Genomic DNA, 17,733 nt, shown 5'->3' with positions numbered 1-17,733 from the left:
AGCACGATGTATAGCACGATGTATAGCACGATGTATAGCATGATGTATAGCATGATGTATAGCACGATGTATAGCACAATGTATAGCACGATGTATAGCACGATGTATAGCACGATGTATAGCACGATGTATAGCACGATGTATAGCATGATGTATAGCATGATGTATAGCATGATGTGTTTGCAACAATGTTTCCTCATTAGTAATACTGTACATGACGTTATTTTCCATTGCAGCTGGATCTATGGAAACCAAGCGATGTAGAGAACGTCACCCCGGGTAGAGAGGTGCATGTACAGGTGCCTTCTTACCTTTTGCCGAAATTGAAACGAATATTTCTTCAAAAAGATATTCTAGTAAAGTAAGTCTATGGAACAGCATGTGCTGCTGCCCAATACGGTAGATGACGCAATAGTTTACCATACAGAAACCATCTAACACTATACCGAGCACTGAGCATAAAGGGTCTGACTAATCTGATGTCACTGTGTGACCTGGTGGATGCTTTAGTGCAGCTTTTCTGTCACATACTGTATTGCTGTATCATCCACTCTTTGGACCTTATGGTTACACGGAGTGTATGCAGAAAGATGGTGTCACAATTGTTCAGGAAAGTGATGAGTATTCTGGTTGGTGACTGGGTGGTTGCTATAACTGAATGCAAAAATTGTCTGTCTCATGGGGCGTGCTTTTGAAATGTCACAGGCTTGTCAGTGGAAGCGGCGGTGTTCCCAAACATGCATAGGCTGTAGTCAGACGGAGAAACTGCTCCGGTGGTGGTGATACATGCCAACACTTAGAGATCCAGAAGTGGCAGTATCCTCTGGCACCCGAGCCTCCTGGCGTTCCGGGATAAAATGCATACAAACATGCAGACAACAGTTAGAATTCCAAACCACGACTTGACTCCAACGAGTAAACCCCCCAATAATTTAGTATGGCCAGAAAAACTCTTTCTATGCTAAGTCTTTCTCAAGGTCTTGACCTACTGGACTACTCTTTAAGCCTACAGGAAATCTACAGACCAGTGCAGTCTCTTTACATCGCATGGGGTTTGCAGAAGGATAGGGGTTTCAAAAACGCTGAAGATTGATGGCTATTTAAGGAGCCCAGACCGACTTTTAGTAAATGTTGTATTTTGAACCCTCTGTGAATCCATGGCAATCCCCATGAGTTTGGATTCCTGCAGTACCGATCTTTAGTAAATCTTGATGGATCTTTTGTATAATTTACCCTGTAGTGACTATTGTTCCAAACTGCAGCGGGTAACAAGCCTAAACTTGCTGTACATTTCCACATTTGTTCCCCTGACATCGATGCTAACTGAATGTTCATTGGTAACATGTTTATAATAACAGGACACCAATAATATGTAGTATACAGGAAATATTCTATGACACTGGGTTTATTTTCATCATGTTTTATTTGTTATGTTCATTTCTAGGGTGATGATAAATGATGTACAGAAACTGATAGATGAAAACCGTTTCTATGAAGGAAAAAGCCATCAGAAATCGTTGTCTTCCTCTGATTACACAAAGCACCACTCAATTAAAGAGGTGAGGAGGGGGACTGTGCTATAACCACTCTATGGATGAGGTGAGGGGGGGAGGGGGGGTGCTATAATCACTCGATGGATGAGGTGAGGAGGGGGGCTGTGCTATAACCACTCTATGGATGAGGTGAGGAGGGGGCTGTGCTATAACCACTCTATGGATGAGGTGAGGAGGGGGACTGTGCTATAACCACTCTATGGATGAGGTGAGGAGGGGGACTGTGCTATAACCACTCTATGGATGAGGTGAGGAGGGGACTGTGCTATAACCACTCTATGGATGAGGTGAGGAGGGGACTGTGCTATAACCACTGTATGGATGAGGTGAGGAGGGGGCTGTGCTATAACCACTCTATGGATGAGGTGAGGAGGGGGCTGTGCTATAACCACTCTATGGATGAGGTGAGGAGAGGGACTGTGCTATAATCACTCTATGGATGAGGTGAGGAGGGGGACTGTGCTATAACCACTCTATGGATGAGGTGAGGAGGGGGACTGTGCTATAACCACTCTATGGATGAGGTGAGGAGGGGGCTGTGTTATAACCACTCTATGGATGAGGTGAGGAAGGGGCTGTGCTATAACCACTCTATGGATGAGGTGAGGATGGGGACTGTGCTATAATCGCTACCATGGATGAGGTGAGGAGGGGGCTGTGCTATAACCACTCTATGGATGAGGTGAGGATGGGGACTGTGCTATAATCACTACCATGGATGAGGTGAGGAGGGGGGATGTGCTATAACCACTCCATGGATGAGGTGAGGAGGGGTGCTGTGTTATAACCACTCTATGGATGAGGTGAGGAGGGGGCTGTGCTATAATCACTCCATGGATGAGGTGAGAAGGGGGGCTGTGCTATAACCACTCTATGGATGAGGTGAGGAGGGGTGCTGTGTTATAACCACTCTATGGATGAGGTGAGGAGGGGTGCTGTGTTATAACCACTCTATGGATGAGGTGAGGAGGGGGACTGTGCTATAACCACTCTATGGATGAGATGAGGAGGGGGCTGTGCTATAACCACTCTATGGATGAGGTGAGGAGGGGGGCTGTGCTATAACCACTCTATGGATGAGGTGAGGAGGGGGCTGTGCTATAACCACTCTATGGATAAGGTGAGGAGGGGGGCTGTGCTATAATCACTCTATGGATGAGGTGAGGAGGGGACTGTGCTATAATCACTCTATGGATGAGATGAGGAGGGGGGCTGTGCTATAATCACTCTATGGATGAGGTGAGGAGGGGGGCTGTGCTATAATCACTCTATGGATGAGGTGAGGAGGGGGGATGTGCTATAACCACTCTATGGATGAGGTGAGGAGGGGGCTGTGCTATAATCACTCTATGGATGAGGTGAGGAGGGGACTGTGCTATAACCACTCTATGGATGAGGTGAGGAGGGGGCTGTGCTATAACCACTCTATGGATGAGATGAGGAGGGGGCTGTGTCGTAACCACTCTATGGATGAGGTGAGGAGGGGGGCTGGGCTTTAATCACTCTATGGATGAGGTGAGGAGGGGACTGTGCTATAACCACTCTATGGATGAGGTGAGGAGGGGGCTGTGCTATAACCACTCTATGGATGAGGTGAGGAGGGGGGCTGTGCTATAACCACTCTATGGATGAGGTGAGGAGGGGGCTGTGCTATAACCACTTTATGGATGAGGTGAGGAGTGGGGCTGTGCTATAACCACTCTATGGATAAGGTGAGGAGGGGTGCTGTGCTATAACCACTTTATGGATGAGGTGAGGAGGGGGACTGTGCTATAACCACTCTATGGATGAGATGAGTAGGGGGCTGTGTTATAATCACTCTATGGATGAGGTGAGGAGGGGGCTGTGCTATAACCACTCTATGGATGAGATGAGGAGAAGGGCTGTGCTATAACCACTCTATGGATGAGGTGAGGAGGGGGGCTGTGCTATAACCACTCTATGGATGAGGTGAGGAGGGGGCTGTGCTATAACCACTTTATGGATGAGGTGAGGAGTGGGGCTGTGCTATAACCACTCTATGGATAAGGTGAGGAGGGGTGCTGTGCTATAACCACTTTATGGATGAGGTGAGGAGGGGGACTGTGCTATAACCACTCTATGGATGAGGTGAGGAGGGGGGCTGTGCTATAAACACTCTATGGGTGAGGTGAGGAGGGGGCTGTGCCATAACCACTCTATGGATGAGGTGAGGAGGGGTGCTGTGCTATAACCACTCTATGGATGAGATGAGTAGGGGGCTGTGCCATAACCACTCTATGGATGAGGTGAGGAGTGGGCTGTGCTATAACCACTCTATGGATGAGGTGAGGAGGGGGGCTGTGCTGTAACCACTCTATAGATGAGATGAGGAGGGGGCTGTGCCGTAACCACTCTATGGATGAGGTGAGGAGGGGTGCTGTGCTATAACCACTCTATGGATGAGATGAGGAGGGGTCTGTGTCATAACCACTCTATGAATGAGGTGAGGAGGGGGGCTGTGCTATAATCACTCTATGGATGAGGTGAAGAGGGGGGGGGGGTGCTATAATCAATCTATGGATGAGGTGAGGAGGGGGGCTGTGCTGTAATCACTCTATGGATGAGATGAGGAGGGGGACTGTGCTATAACCACTCTATGGATGAGGTGAGGAGGGGGCTGTGCTTTAATCACTCTATGGATGAGATGAGGAGGGGGCTGTGCTATAACCACTCTACGGATGAGATTAGGAGGGGGCTGTGCTATAGCCACTCTATGGATGAGGTGAGGAGGGGGCTGTGCTATAACCACTCTATGGATGAGGTGAGGAGGGCGCTGTGCTATAATCACTCTATGGATGAGATGAGGAGGGGGCTGTGCTATAACCACTCTATGGATGAGGTGAGGAGGGGGCTGTGCTATAACCACTCTATGGATGAGGTGAGGAGGGGGGCTGTGCTATAACCACTCTATGGATGAGATGAAGAGGGGGCTGTGCCGTAACCACTCTATGGATGAGGTGAGGAGGGGTGCTGTGCTATAACCACTCTATGGATGAGATGAGGAGGGGGCTGTGCCATAACCACTCTATGGATGAGGTGAGGAGGGGGCTGTGCTATAACCACTCTATGGATGAGGTGAGGAGGGGGCTGTGCTATAACCACTCTATGAATGAGGTCAGGAGAAGGGCTGTGCTATAACCACTCTATGGATGAGGTGAGGAGGGGGCTGTGCTATAACCACTCTATGGATGAGATGAGGAGGGGGGCTGTGCTATAACCACTCTATGGATGAGGTGAGGAGAGGGGCTGTGCTATAACCACTCTATGGATGAGGAGGGGGCTGTGCTATAACCACTCTATGGATGAGGAGGGGGCTGTGCTATAACCACTCTATGGATGAGGAGGGGGCTGTGCTATAACCTCTCTATGGATGAGGAGGGGGCTGTGCTATAACCACTCTATGGATGAGGAGGGGGCTGTGCTATAATCACTCTATGATCATTCTCAAGGCAGACTATAGTGAGAACACGGTGAAGTTAACCAGGGGGCAATGTAAAACACAGGACATTCTTGTTTTACTTTTTTTCTAATGCACTGACTTATTACACAGCACTGCACATATTACACAGCAATGCACATATTACACAGCACTGTACATATTACACAGCACTGTAATGGAGGGGATCTTAAACCGAATGACATACAATCATAGGAAACAGTAAGTAAACATGACGCTGGTTAAATGAGTTTATAACCTCGGCGTTGTGGGGAACTTGATACGTCATATAATATAGTAGCACCTGTAGCTGCTGGTGGGGGTGTACAGTATGCATGGCTACTCTACTTCATGGCGGCTGCATTATAATCATCCAATGATGAAGCAGCCACTGGTGACTGGTGTTTCTGTGCAGCCACTGGACGTCTGGTATGGTTTAGGGCTGTTGTTGTAATGAGAAAAGACCTTTGAGAGTTGAGACACAAAGAGTGACCTAGATGTTGTAGGAATCTCCAAATGTCAAATGCAAGAGCTAAACCAGAATGCTAGAAAATCAGCATTGCGATTTGCGATTATTTGGGGGGGGGGGGCAGTTTTGCCGTTGCAGTGTTTCTATTCTTCCACTTAAAATAAGATCCATAGTTACCTTCTATTGTAGTCTATTGTCGTATTTGGACTTAGTAAATCAAAGGATTGCACTCCTGCTATGAATATGCCCAGCAAATATATTCCTTATCAGGAGACGTTGCTGCCACTGGGCACGTGCAGCAGCTCCGCTCCGTCCCATATGCTGCATGATGTGGCCACAGCTATAGTAAAGTCATATTTTATACTGCTGCTATTCTGGTGATGATTTGAGCTGCCGGCCTGGTCGGGGGAGGGAGGGGGATCTGCATCTGTTTTTGCCTGTTCTGGAATATATTTTTAGGAGTGAAAACATAGGGATCATTTAGGGAAACTGGTGCATAGTGAGAGCGAATGAAACCCGTAGCAATCGCACTCATGTGACTTTCCTGCACCGCTCAGGAAACAAAAGCAAGCATCTGATTCGCTGTCATGGAAAACGGGAACATTTTACAGTGCACCACTATCCTATATTAAAAAAAGGCTAATGTTGCTCCTCACCTCTGCGGGGTGAATTCAAGTGTTTTGCACGCCTGCAGCCTCTAGATGGCGCCCGACGGAGCAATTCAAGTGTTGCTCCATTTGTGCACGCACAACCGTTGGTGCAGAACCTTATTGTTATGTTGTTCCGTCATTTTGATGGGCTGGTAACTAATAATACTATAATACATTTCCATATAGCATGATGTAAAGCATGATGTATTTGCAAAATGTTTCCCTATTGATAACACTGTATATTATTATGTTTTTTTTACATTGCAGCGTGATCTGAAACAAAACTTTCTTCAAAAGGATATTCCAGTAAAGTAAGTCTATGGAATAACATGTGCTGCTGCCCAATATGGTAGATGCCACTGCCGTACCTAGATATTTTAGTGCTGTGTGCAAGAAACAGCATCAGCTACCCCCCCCCCCGTGTGACAAACATATAGGGACATGGCTTTATGGGGAAGAGGCGTGGCCACAAATTAATACCAATTCATATTACGCTGCACAGTAGTCTTCATTATTCAAATGATGCCGCTAAGTAGCACCACTCACAAACATTACGCCAGGTAGAGCGCCATTTTACACATTACAGCAGGTAGAGCACCCTTGTACACATTACGGCAGGTAGAATCCCCTTTTACACATTATGGCAGGTAGAGTGCCCTTTTACACAGTACGGAAGGTAAATTCATGGAAGGATTGACATTAATAATTAATTTCTAATCCCGGCAATGCGGCTCTACCATGTAATCATAATAGTCATATGCACAATCATTTTTAGCTCATGACCTCAAAAATTTGCAAGTTATAAATGTCCTTCTCTGGTTAAATAATATGAATACATGCAGTAATTCCAATTCTTTACATCAAGGCTGTAGCCATGTAAAGTCTTTTCCGTCAATCTATTATAAATACAATATTATTTGTCACAGCAATACAATACAATGCATCTTCAGACAAATAGGAGGAAAAACATCTCCCTCCCATAGGGCCTCATTCCAACCTGATCACACGCTAGGTTTTATCGCCGCGCTGTGATCAGGTCAGAACTGCGCATGCGTATGCACCGCCGTGCGCATGCGAGTCGTACGGGTACAAAGAGGATCGTGCTGGGCGATGGATTTAACGAACAATCCATTCGCACAGCCGATCGCAAGGAGATTGAATGGAATAGAGGCCTTTGTGGGTGGCAACTGACCGTTTTCTGGGAGTGGTTGGAAAAACACAGGCGTGTCCAAGCGTGTGTTTTATGTCTGACATAAATTCTGGGCCCGGACAGGCTGAAGTGATCGCAGCGGCTGAGTAGGTTCTGGGCAACTCAGAAACTGCACAAAACTTTTTTGTACAGCTCGGCTACACACGCGTTCACACACTTGCACAGCTAAATTACACTCCCCGGTGGGCAGCAACTATCTGATTGCAGCGCTGCAAAAAGTAGCTAGCGAGCGATCAACTCGGAATGACCCCCATAGTCTCATAAAGTAGCAGGTTTAAGGTTCCTGTGTTGATACTTTGAATGATATGTGGTTATATTTATAATTACTATATCAACACTGTGACACTGTGACAATGTGGCTGTATCTATGTTGCAAGCTATGGGATTCTTTTATACAATCATATTGGTACATGTAATAATTCCAATTCTATACATCAAGGCTACAGCCATATGGAGTTTCCTCCCATCATTCACTATTATAAACTCAATATTGATTGTCACAGCAATACAAACAATGCGTCCTTGGATAAATAGAAGGGAATAAAGCCTCTCCCTGCGGCTGTTTTATTATATGCGTTGATAATATACCACTGAGTTGTAACCTCAGAATTTGACCTCATAAAAACATATCAACATCATATGCACCATAGGAGTACAGCCTGAGTCGCAATCACCCCCATCTGCTTTCCATCGTCATCCGTGGAGCGGGCGTTGGGTGAGAGTTGGAGCGGATGCCATGCTAATGGAAAAGTGTCCCTCCGGATCCCCGTATTCGGTGTTAGGTGGACCCTGTTACCAAAGGCATTGCAAGGTCCAGATACGCCGCGGGGACCGGGAAGACACCTGTGAAGGAAGAAGGGGAGGGAGAAAATAGTATTAGATATCAGACCGCCAATCGCGGTTATGTGCACTTCTGGGTACAGCTCCCCGAACCTCCGATCACGGTTAGCGCACAGCTAGGTACAGCATATATCTATAAATAGTATATACACAATAATAGAGTTCTCCAAAAAGGAATCTTCTCCAGGGCTAGTCCCCAAAAACCCTGTATATGTGAAATTTCTTCATGATTCCAGGAGCACTTCCAGCCTCATAAATATAGGATTTGTATCGGATAAAAAGTGACTGGTTTTCTGTTAAATATTGAATGTAGAAAAATATTATAAAACTAGTCTGGTACCGGATATAAATATATATTTTTTAGAGTCCCCTTTTACACATTACGGCAGGTAGATTCCCATTTTACACATTACGATAGGTAGAGCACCCTTTTACACATTACAGCAGGTAGATTCCCCTTTTACACATTACGGCAGCCAGAGTCCCCTTTTACACATTACGGCAGGCAGAGTCACCTTTTACACATTACGGCAGGCAGAGTTCCCTTTCACACATTACAGCAGGCAGAGTTCCCTTTCACACATTACAGCAGGCAGAGTCCCCTTTCACACATTACGGCAGGCAGAGTCCCCTTTTACACAGTACGACAGGTAGATTCCCCTTTTACACATTACGGCAGGTAGATTCCCTTTTACACATTACGGCTGGTCGAGTCCCCTTTTACACATTACGGCAGGCAGAGTTCCCTTTCACACATTATGGCAGGCAGAGCTCCCTTTTACACATTACGGCAGGTAGATTCCCCTTTTACACATTATGGCAGGTAGATTCCCCTTTTACACATTACGGCAGGTAGATTCCCCTATTACACATTATGGCAGGTAGATTCCCCTTTTACACATTATAGCTGGTCGAGTCCCCTTTTACACATTACGGCAGGCAGAGGTCCCTTTCACACATTTTGTCAGGCAGAGCTCCCTTTTACACATTACGGTAGGTAGATTCCCCTTTTACACATTACGGCAGGTAGATTCCCCTTTTACACATTACGGCAGGTAGATTCCCCTTTTACACATTACGGCAGGTAGATTCCCCTTTTACACATTATGGCAGGTAGATTCCCCTTTTACACATTACGGCAGGTAGATTCCCCTTTTACACATTACAGCAGGTAGATTCCCCTTTTACACATTACGGCAGGTCGAGTCCCCTTTTACACATTACAGCAGGTAGATTCCCCTTTTACACATTACGGCAGGTAGATTTCCCTTTTACACATTACGGCTGGTCGAGTCCCCTTTTACACATTAAGGCAGGTAGATTCCCCTTTTACACATTATGGCAGGTAGATTCCCCTTTTACACATTACGGCAGGTCGAGTCCCCTTTTACACATTACAGCACGTAGATTCCCCTTTTACACATTACGGCAGGTCGAGTCCCCTTTCACACATTACAGCAGGTAGATTCCCCTTTTACACATTACGGCAGGTCGAGTCCCCTTTTACACATTATGGCAGGTAGATTCCCCTTTTACACATTATGGCAGGTAGATTCCCCTTTTACACATTATGGCAGGTCGAGTCCCCTTTTGCACAGTATGGCAGGTCGAGTCCCCTTTTACACATTACGGCATATATAAGTATTATTGGAAAAATATCACTAACAAGTGCCTTCAGGAAGAAGACCAGGCAATTGGGTGTAGTAATAGGGTACAGCAGCCAGTGGAGGGACTGTGGCAGTCGGAGGTTACAGCATCTGCCAAGTGCCAAGACACACAGCACAAGTGCATAACCTGCTATTCGGAGGTCTTTGAAGGGGATGAAGCCAAATTCCACAGGGGGCGGGGCTTAAATAGCGGCTCCGGCTCCTTTACATTAAAAAATTATTTGGTCTGTCAGCGGGGCTTTCTGGGTACTCAAAACCACCGTGCGTGCAGGGCAACACTGCAGCTGCGGGCAGCAGGAGGCAGTAAGAGAGCGGACAGTGGCCGTGCATCAGATGGTGCACCCACAGTGCAGTTGCGCTGTGTGCAAGGCACCACTGGCACACACCTAGTTATGGCCTTGGATGATGCAACAGTTTACCATGCATAAACCATCTAACACTGTACTCAACACTAAGCTTAAAGGGTCTGACTAATCTGTGTCACCACGTGACCTTGTGGATGCTTTAGTGCAGCTTTTCTGTCACATACTGTATTGCTGAATATTCCTCTCTTTGGACCTCGGTCCTCATTAAGCAGCAGTTGCTGCTGCGGTGTGATCGCATTGTCCCGCCTGTCTGCCCAGTGCGCACGCAGGCAGATCGCATCTCAGTAATGCGAACGTCTCAGCCTGACTGACAGGCAGAGGCATTCACGGGGCGGTTGGGGGCAGCGACGCAGTGTTGCAGGGATGGTGCAGCAAAAATAGTGGTGGGTATGGGCCAGTTTTGGGGCATCCGCGTGACATCACACGCTGCTTCTGCGACAGGAAACACAGCATCTCTGCACCTGCCATCACAGCTAGGCTGCGCAGACAGGGGGCATCCCTTATTTTGCGGGGACAGCGATACGATCACAATTGAATTGTGATCGCATTGCTGGCAGCCATTTACATGTTGGACAGCCTGTGCCAATTTATCAAAACTGCAGCTGAAGCTGAATAAGGCCTCTGATGAGGATGTGGTTACATTACCGGCGGTCAGGATCTCGGTGGTCTGGATACTGATGTTGAAATCCCGACCACTGGCAATGCCGACGGAAGGAATGCCGACACACTGGGTCTATTCCCACTCGTGGGTGTCCAAGACACCCATAGAGTGGAGACAGAACTTAAGGCAAGTGCAGTAAGCCACCAAGCCCGCTGCATTGCGAGCGCAGTGAGCCTACAAGGATTTGTTGCACTTACCTTGACCGCCAGCATCCTGGCAGCCAGGACAATGAGGTTGGTATGCTGACCTCCGGGACCCTGACAGCCGGCAACACCTAACCACTCTGGGGTAAATTTACTAAGATGGGAGTTCTATTTAAGATGAGATTTTGCCCATAGCAACCAATCAGATTCTACTGTTCATTTATCTAGCATCTTCTAGAAGATAGTACCTGGAATCTGATTGGTTGCTATGGGCAACATCCCATCCTAAATAGAACTCCCATCTTAGTAAATTTACCCCCCTGTGTTACACAAAGTGCATGCAGAAAGGGGCTATTTCAATTGTGACAGATGGGGTCACAATTGTTCAGGAAAGTGCTGCACATTCTGGTTGGTAACTGGGTGGATGCTATAACTGACTGCAAAAATTGTCCATCCCATGGGCATGCTTTGGAGATGTTGCGGCATGTCATTGGAAGCGGCAGTATTCCCAAACACACGGCTGCAACCACAGAGGCCGTCGTCAGACGTAGAAACAGCACCGATAGCCAGGGATACACTGGTTTTGGATTTGGATTTTTTTTTTTTACATTTAAAAAAAAAAAGCTAAAATAATATAATTTGGGCTTTTTTTGGGGGGTTCTACAGTATTATTAACTTCAATAGCATTAATTTCCAGTCATCTCCAGTCAATTTTGACCACCTCACTGCTCACAATATTGTTTACACCAATATTGTCTAAAGCCTGCACGAGCTGGCTGGTTACTAAGCAACAGAGCAGCGGCACAAATACACAGCGGTTTATAGCACATCTATGAAACATTGCCACACCGTACTGGGGTACAGTACACAGAACAGTACAAACAATAGATCTATATATTTTCTTTTCTTTTTTGAACTCGCATCTCGGTTCAAATTGCGTGAATCACTGGGCTTTTGGATGCATGTCAACAAAGTGCACTAGGATAAAGCTCACCAACCATTACAATTTACAGCAGAGTACGGCACAGCATACAGCAGCATGCAGCGTGCCCCGATACACACAGCACAGCCACTTGTGCATCCTGGAGTCTCATTACAGCCACTACAGCAGAGTACAGCTCATCTTTTAGTAGCACACCCCCTATATACAGTCGCAGCGCAGCCACTTGTAAGTCCCAAGTCTCATTACAGCCACTACAGCAGAGTACAGCACAGCTTTCAGCAGCGTGCCCCCTATACACAGTCGCAGCACAGCCACTTGTAAATCCAGAGTCTCATTACAGCCACTACAGCAGAGTACAGCCCAGCTTTCAGCAGCGAGCCCCCTATACACAGTCACAGCAGAGCCACTTGTGTGTCCGGAGTCTCATTACAGCCAATACAGCAGAATATAGCACAGCATACAGCAGCGTGCCCCCCATACACAGTCACAGCACAGCCACTTGTAAATCCAGAGTCTCATTACAGCCAATACAGCAGAGTGTATCGCAGCATACAGCAGTGTGCCCCTATACACAGTCACAGCACAGCCACTTGTGAGTCCGGAGTCTCATTACAGCCAATATAGCAGAATATAGCACAGCATACAGCAGCGTGCCCCCCATACACAGTCACAGCACAGCCACTTGTGAGTCCGGAGTCTCATTACAGCCAATATAGCAGAATATAGCACAGCATACAGCAGCGTGCCCCCCATACACAGTCACAGCACAGCGTAATGAGTCCGGAGTCTCATTACAGCCAATATAGCAGAATATAGCACAGCATACAGCAGCGTGCCCCTCATACACAGTCACAGCACAGCCACTTGTGAGTCCGGAGTCTCATTACAGCCAATATAGCAGAATATAGCACAGCATACAGCAGCGTGCCCCCCATACACAGTCACAGCACAGCCACTTGTGAGTCCGGAGTCTCATTACAGCCACTACAGCGCAGCTTTCAGCAGCGTGCGTTAGTGTGAAATGGTCCCGGCCATGGCGCCTTATATAGTATCCATGTCTCGCAAGAATGCAACACCGGGAGGATGACATTCGCCCTCAACGTGGGATCTGAGTCTGGCGGGAACACCCGAGCCGTGGGCTCGGATCCCCACTGTTCGGAGAGGTCTGGATATGAAGGAATCCGGACTGCTCATCTCTAATAGTATCAGTACACCAATAACATAAAGTATACAGGAAATATTCTATGACACTGGTTTTATTTTCATCATGGTTTATTCTTTATGCTCATTTCTAGGGTGATGATAAATGATGTACAGAAACTAATAGATGAAAACCCTGTCGATGAAGGAAGAAGCCGACAGAAATCGTTGTCTTCCTATGATTACACAAAGTATCACTCAATGGATGAGGTGAGGAATGCATGAACTTCTTGCTAAATGAGGGTCACCAGATATATGGATTGTAAGAGCTTCTGCACAGTTGTGTCTCATGCATTGATAAGGCAAACAACATCACAGTAAGCTCAAATATATCAAATAAATCAGATGTATCAATATTGCATGCAGGGACAGATCTTGCAAGAAAGCTCTGTCCCTGCAATGTCCCTCTGCAGCCAAATCAGGGTTCCCGATTATGGATCCTTTTCAGTAAGGATTGCAAATTCTGCTTTTTAGCAGAATTGGCAATCCTTTGTCTTGCATGCTGTGGGCTGCCCATCGCAGGGCAAGGCCGCCCAGGATGCTAACCGTTCCCCCATCTGCGACCCGCACTAATTAGTGCGCGGTCGCAGAAATTAGGGAAGCCTCCTGCCGGCGCAGCCTGGCTGCGACGGCAGGAGGCTCCCCACTGTCTTCTTGATTGGAGCATCATGTAGTTGCCCTGATAACGCTGCCGCCACGCCCCCTGTTTGGAAGCCGCTGCCCTGTAACGCTTCATCTCCGCCTCAGGCAGAGGCGTTTGCAAATACTGCGGGGCGCCCGCAGTAAATGCAGGCGCATGCATAGGACGGGCCCTGTGCATGCGCCCTCATCATCATCATTGTAATTATTTTGGTTGGATCGCAGCCAACACCCCCTCCCCATTTAAATGACAACGTCCCCCCCACCCCTTCCCCCGTGCTGCTAACCATATTCACCAATCAATCGGGGGTCGTAGCTACTGGAGGGCTGCCGGTCATCGGAACGCCCTGCTGCTGTGACATCTGGTACTGTGAAGTGAGCTGCACCAGAGGTCTCAGGAGCGGAAGGGAGACCCGATGACCGACCGCACGCACCGGAGCACCGATCACCGCTCCCTCGGCAGGTGATATGATCATCGGTGAAGTGGGGGTTGTGGCATGGGGGGAGAGGGTCATTGTGACGAAGAGGGTGATCAGCTTGTGCGTCCATCAGACAAACATAGACTAGCTGATCACACTGGCCGGGTCCCTGCACAGCTTTCTCTACCTAGGTGCAGAGAAAGCTGTGCAGAAGTACAGAATCTGCAGTGAGCGCTGTGATGACGCCACAATTGTCACAGGGCTCACTGCAGAATTTTTTTCACAATTTTCTTTTCAGTCAATTCAGCCAGATCACATTTGCTATGATAAGTATGGGAAACGCGATCCGGTTACTAAAAAAAAAAAAAAAGTGAATTAAAGGATTTGGAGCAGTTTTTACTAAAATTGCTCCAAAAGTCCTTTATCACATTCAGGTGATACTAAAATAACGTGAATCAGGTGAGAAAACACCTTTTTCACATCATTTTATTCATATAAACGTTAATAAATATGACCTTTAATCATAGAAAACATGATGGATACTTGTCGTAATTTAATTTGCACATTGGGGGTCATTCCGAGTTGATCGCTCGCTGGCTAGTTTTAGCAGCCGTGCAAACGCTATGCCGCCGCCCACTGGGGTTTGTATTTTAGCTTAGCAGAAGTGCGAACGCATGTGCAGCCGAGCTCTGCAAAAACAGTTTGTGCAGTTTCTGAGTAGCTCTGAACCTACTCAGCGCTTGCGATCACTTCAGCCTATTCATGTCCGAATTTGACGTCATATACCCGCCCAGCGAACGCCCATCCACACCTGCGTTTTTTCAGACACGCCTGCGTTTTTTCAGACACATCTGAGTTTTTACAAACACTCCCTGAAAACGGTCAGTTGACACCCAGAAACGCCCCCTTCCTGTCAATCTTCTTGCAACCGTCAGTGCGACTGAAAACTTTGCTAGAACCTGAGCACAACCTCAACGGGCTTAGTACCCGTACGTCGCGAGGGCACATTGCGGTGCATACTCATGCGCAGAAATGCAGATTTTTAGCCTGATCGCTGCGCTGAGAACAACGTCAGCGAGCGATCAACTCGGAATGACCCCCAGAGTCTCTTAGAATCCAAGAGCCTGATTCACTCCTGATCGCTGCTGTGCGTTTTTTGCACAGCAGACAATCAGGTCCTAACTGCGCATGCATATGCACCGCAATGCGCATGCACATCGGACAACAACAAAGGGCATCGCCGACCAGAGACGGTATGGTGCGAAAAATCCAATCTCACGGGCATTCGCAAGGTGATTGACAGGAAGAGGACGTTTGTGGGTGGTAACTGACCGCTTATTGGGAGTGTCTGGTAAAACGCAGGCGTTCCCAAGTGTTATCAGGGAGGGTGTGTGACGTCAGCTCCAGCCCCGATCAGCCTGTTCTCATCGCACTGTAGGAGCAAGTCCTGGGCTGCGCAGAGACTGCAGACACTGGATTTTTGCAGCTCTGCGTACACAAAGCATCGCACACTTGCACGGAAAATTTATATTCCCCCTGGAGGCAGTGACTATCTGAACGCAGTCCAGCAATCAGATCTGAATCACCCCCAAAAGTAAAGAAGCCTTTTACTAACAGGTTTGGATGTCCTCACTTGCATATCCTGAAGTTGCTCCAAATAACCTCTTTGGCGCGCTACGGAAAATATGATGCGTCCCGTCATTCAGCATTGTTTCCTGAAGTTTCTTCTGTTCCGTACTGCTAATGCACACTACTAGTGAATGTGGGTGTTATAACAGTGTGACAAGGACGCTAATCTGAGAAAAGAAGTCAAGAGACCAGCGGCCAATGTGATTGAGCCACGCCATGCGTCCAGCCACGTAACTTTGTGCAGTTTTACACTGCCACGATTGCAAAACAAGTGCAAATTCTAAGAACTCAGGGGGTCATTCCGAGTTGTTCGCTCGCTAGCTGCTTTTAGCAGCTTTGCACACGCTAAGCCGCCGCCTACTGGGAGTGAATCTTAGCTTATCAAAATTGCGAACGAAAGATTAGCAGAATTGCGTATAGACACTTCTTAGCAGTTTCAGAGTAGCTCCAGACTTACTCGGCATCTGCGATCAGTTCAGTGCTTGTCTTTCCTGGTTTGATGTCATAAACACACCCAGCGTTCGCCCAGACACTCCTCCGTTTCTCCAGCCACTCCCGCGTTTTTCCCAGAAACGGTAGCGTTTTTTCACACACTCCCATAAAACGGCCAGTTTCCGCCCAGAAACACCCACTTCCTGTCAATCACATTACGATCACCAGAACGAAGAAAAAACCTCGTAATGCCGTGAGTAAAATACCTAACTGCATAGCAAATTTACTTGGCGCAGTCGCACTGCGGACATTGCGCATGCGCATTAGCGACTAATCGCTCCGTTGCGAGAAAAAAATACAGAGCGAACAACTCGGAATGACCCCCTCAGTACAGTCATGTTTGTGTGCGGCTGCAATGCGAGAAAGATGCAGCGGGGCAAATGTAGTAAGCCCTATAGAGTGATAAAGTGGAGAGAAATAAACTACCAACCAATCAGCTCCTAACTGTCTTTTTTTAAACACAGCCTGTAACACGGGAGTAATGAGCTGATTGGCTGGTACTTTATCTCTCTCTGCATTATCTCTCTGCAAGGCTTAGTACATCTCCCCCGCAATGTGGTGCTAAAATGATGCTAAATTATGAAAGTCTGGGACTAACGTTCTGTGACGCGGGAGCTGAGTCACTCCATGCGGCGTGCAACCATATAGCGCAAAAGCACTAGATCGATAAGGACACGTCTGTAGACAGGGAGCGAGAACTCCAGCACAGGCCACGTGCATAGGAAGTGTAACACGCCATACAATTGTACATACAAGGCAGCACCGCCTGTGTAATATTTCTGTATTACCTTATGACAATTATTACATAAATAAATGAGGGATTTTCTTGCATTTTACAGATATACAAATGGATGGATCAAATAAAAGACACACGCAAAGATCTCGTAACATTACATTATCTGGGGCGGACCTATGAGATAAGACCAATGTACTATTTAAAAGTGAGTGTCATTTATACCTTATGGTCTTCATGTTACTGCATTAGGGGGATATTCAGGTTTATTAGCAAATCAAATAGCACACTAATGGGCAGCACCATGTGCACTGCAGGTGGGGCAGATGTAACATGTGCAGAGAGAGTTAGATTTGGGTGGGGTGTGTTCAAACTGAAATCTAAATTGCAGTATAAAAATAAAGCAGCCAGTATTTACCCTGCACAGAAACAAAATAACCCACCCAAATCTAACTCTCTCTGCACGTGTTACATCTGCCCCACCTGCAGTGCACATGGTTTTACCAAGTGGCAAAGTTATTTTGTATAGCTTTGCTTCCAACCCAGGTATCAGTCCCAAAGTGGCAGTACTTACCACCGACTTACAGTATACTCAACTCTGCAACAGCCCCAAAGTGCAGTAATAAAACCATCAGATATCTGTAGGAACCATCAGCGTTTGGA

The 17,733-nt window shown here is 47.1% G+C and overlaps 1 protein-coding gene across 1 annotated transcript in view; it reads left to right on the top strand.

Annotated features, from left to right (window-relative positions):
• The first annotated feature begins 287 nt into the window (after positions 1-287).
• Positions 288-17,733, top strand: part of LOC134943272 (carboxypeptidase O-like) — a 37,304-nt gene continuing 19,858 nt past the window's right edge. Inside the window, exons 1-5 of the mRNA XM_063932212.1 lie at positions 288-361; positions 1,445-1,559; positions 6,397-6,440; positions 13,254-13,368; positions 17,177-17,278. Coding sequence (XP_063788282.1) covers positions 1,449-1,559; positions 6,397-6,440; positions 13,254-13,368; positions 17,177-17,278 — 372 coding nt within the window. The 5' untranslated portion in view covers positions 288-361; positions 1,445-1,448. The remainder of the gene's footprint in view (positions 362-1,444; positions 1,560-6,396; positions 6,441-13,253; positions 13,369-17,176; positions 17,279-17,733) is intronic.

The sequence above is a fragment of the Pseudophryne corroboree genome, chromosome 7 (assembly GCF_028390025.1).
Source record: "Pseudophryne corroboree isolate aPseCor3 chromosome 7, aPseCor3.hap2, whole genome shotgun sequence".
In the NCBI taxonomy this organism is placed as follows: domain Eukaryota; kingdom Metazoa; phylum Chordata; class Amphibia; order Anura; family Myobatrachidae; genus Pseudophryne; species Pseudophryne corroboree.
The sequence above is the reverse complement of the archived record's forward strand: the minus strand, read 5'-3'. Positions and strand labels throughout refer to the sequence as shown.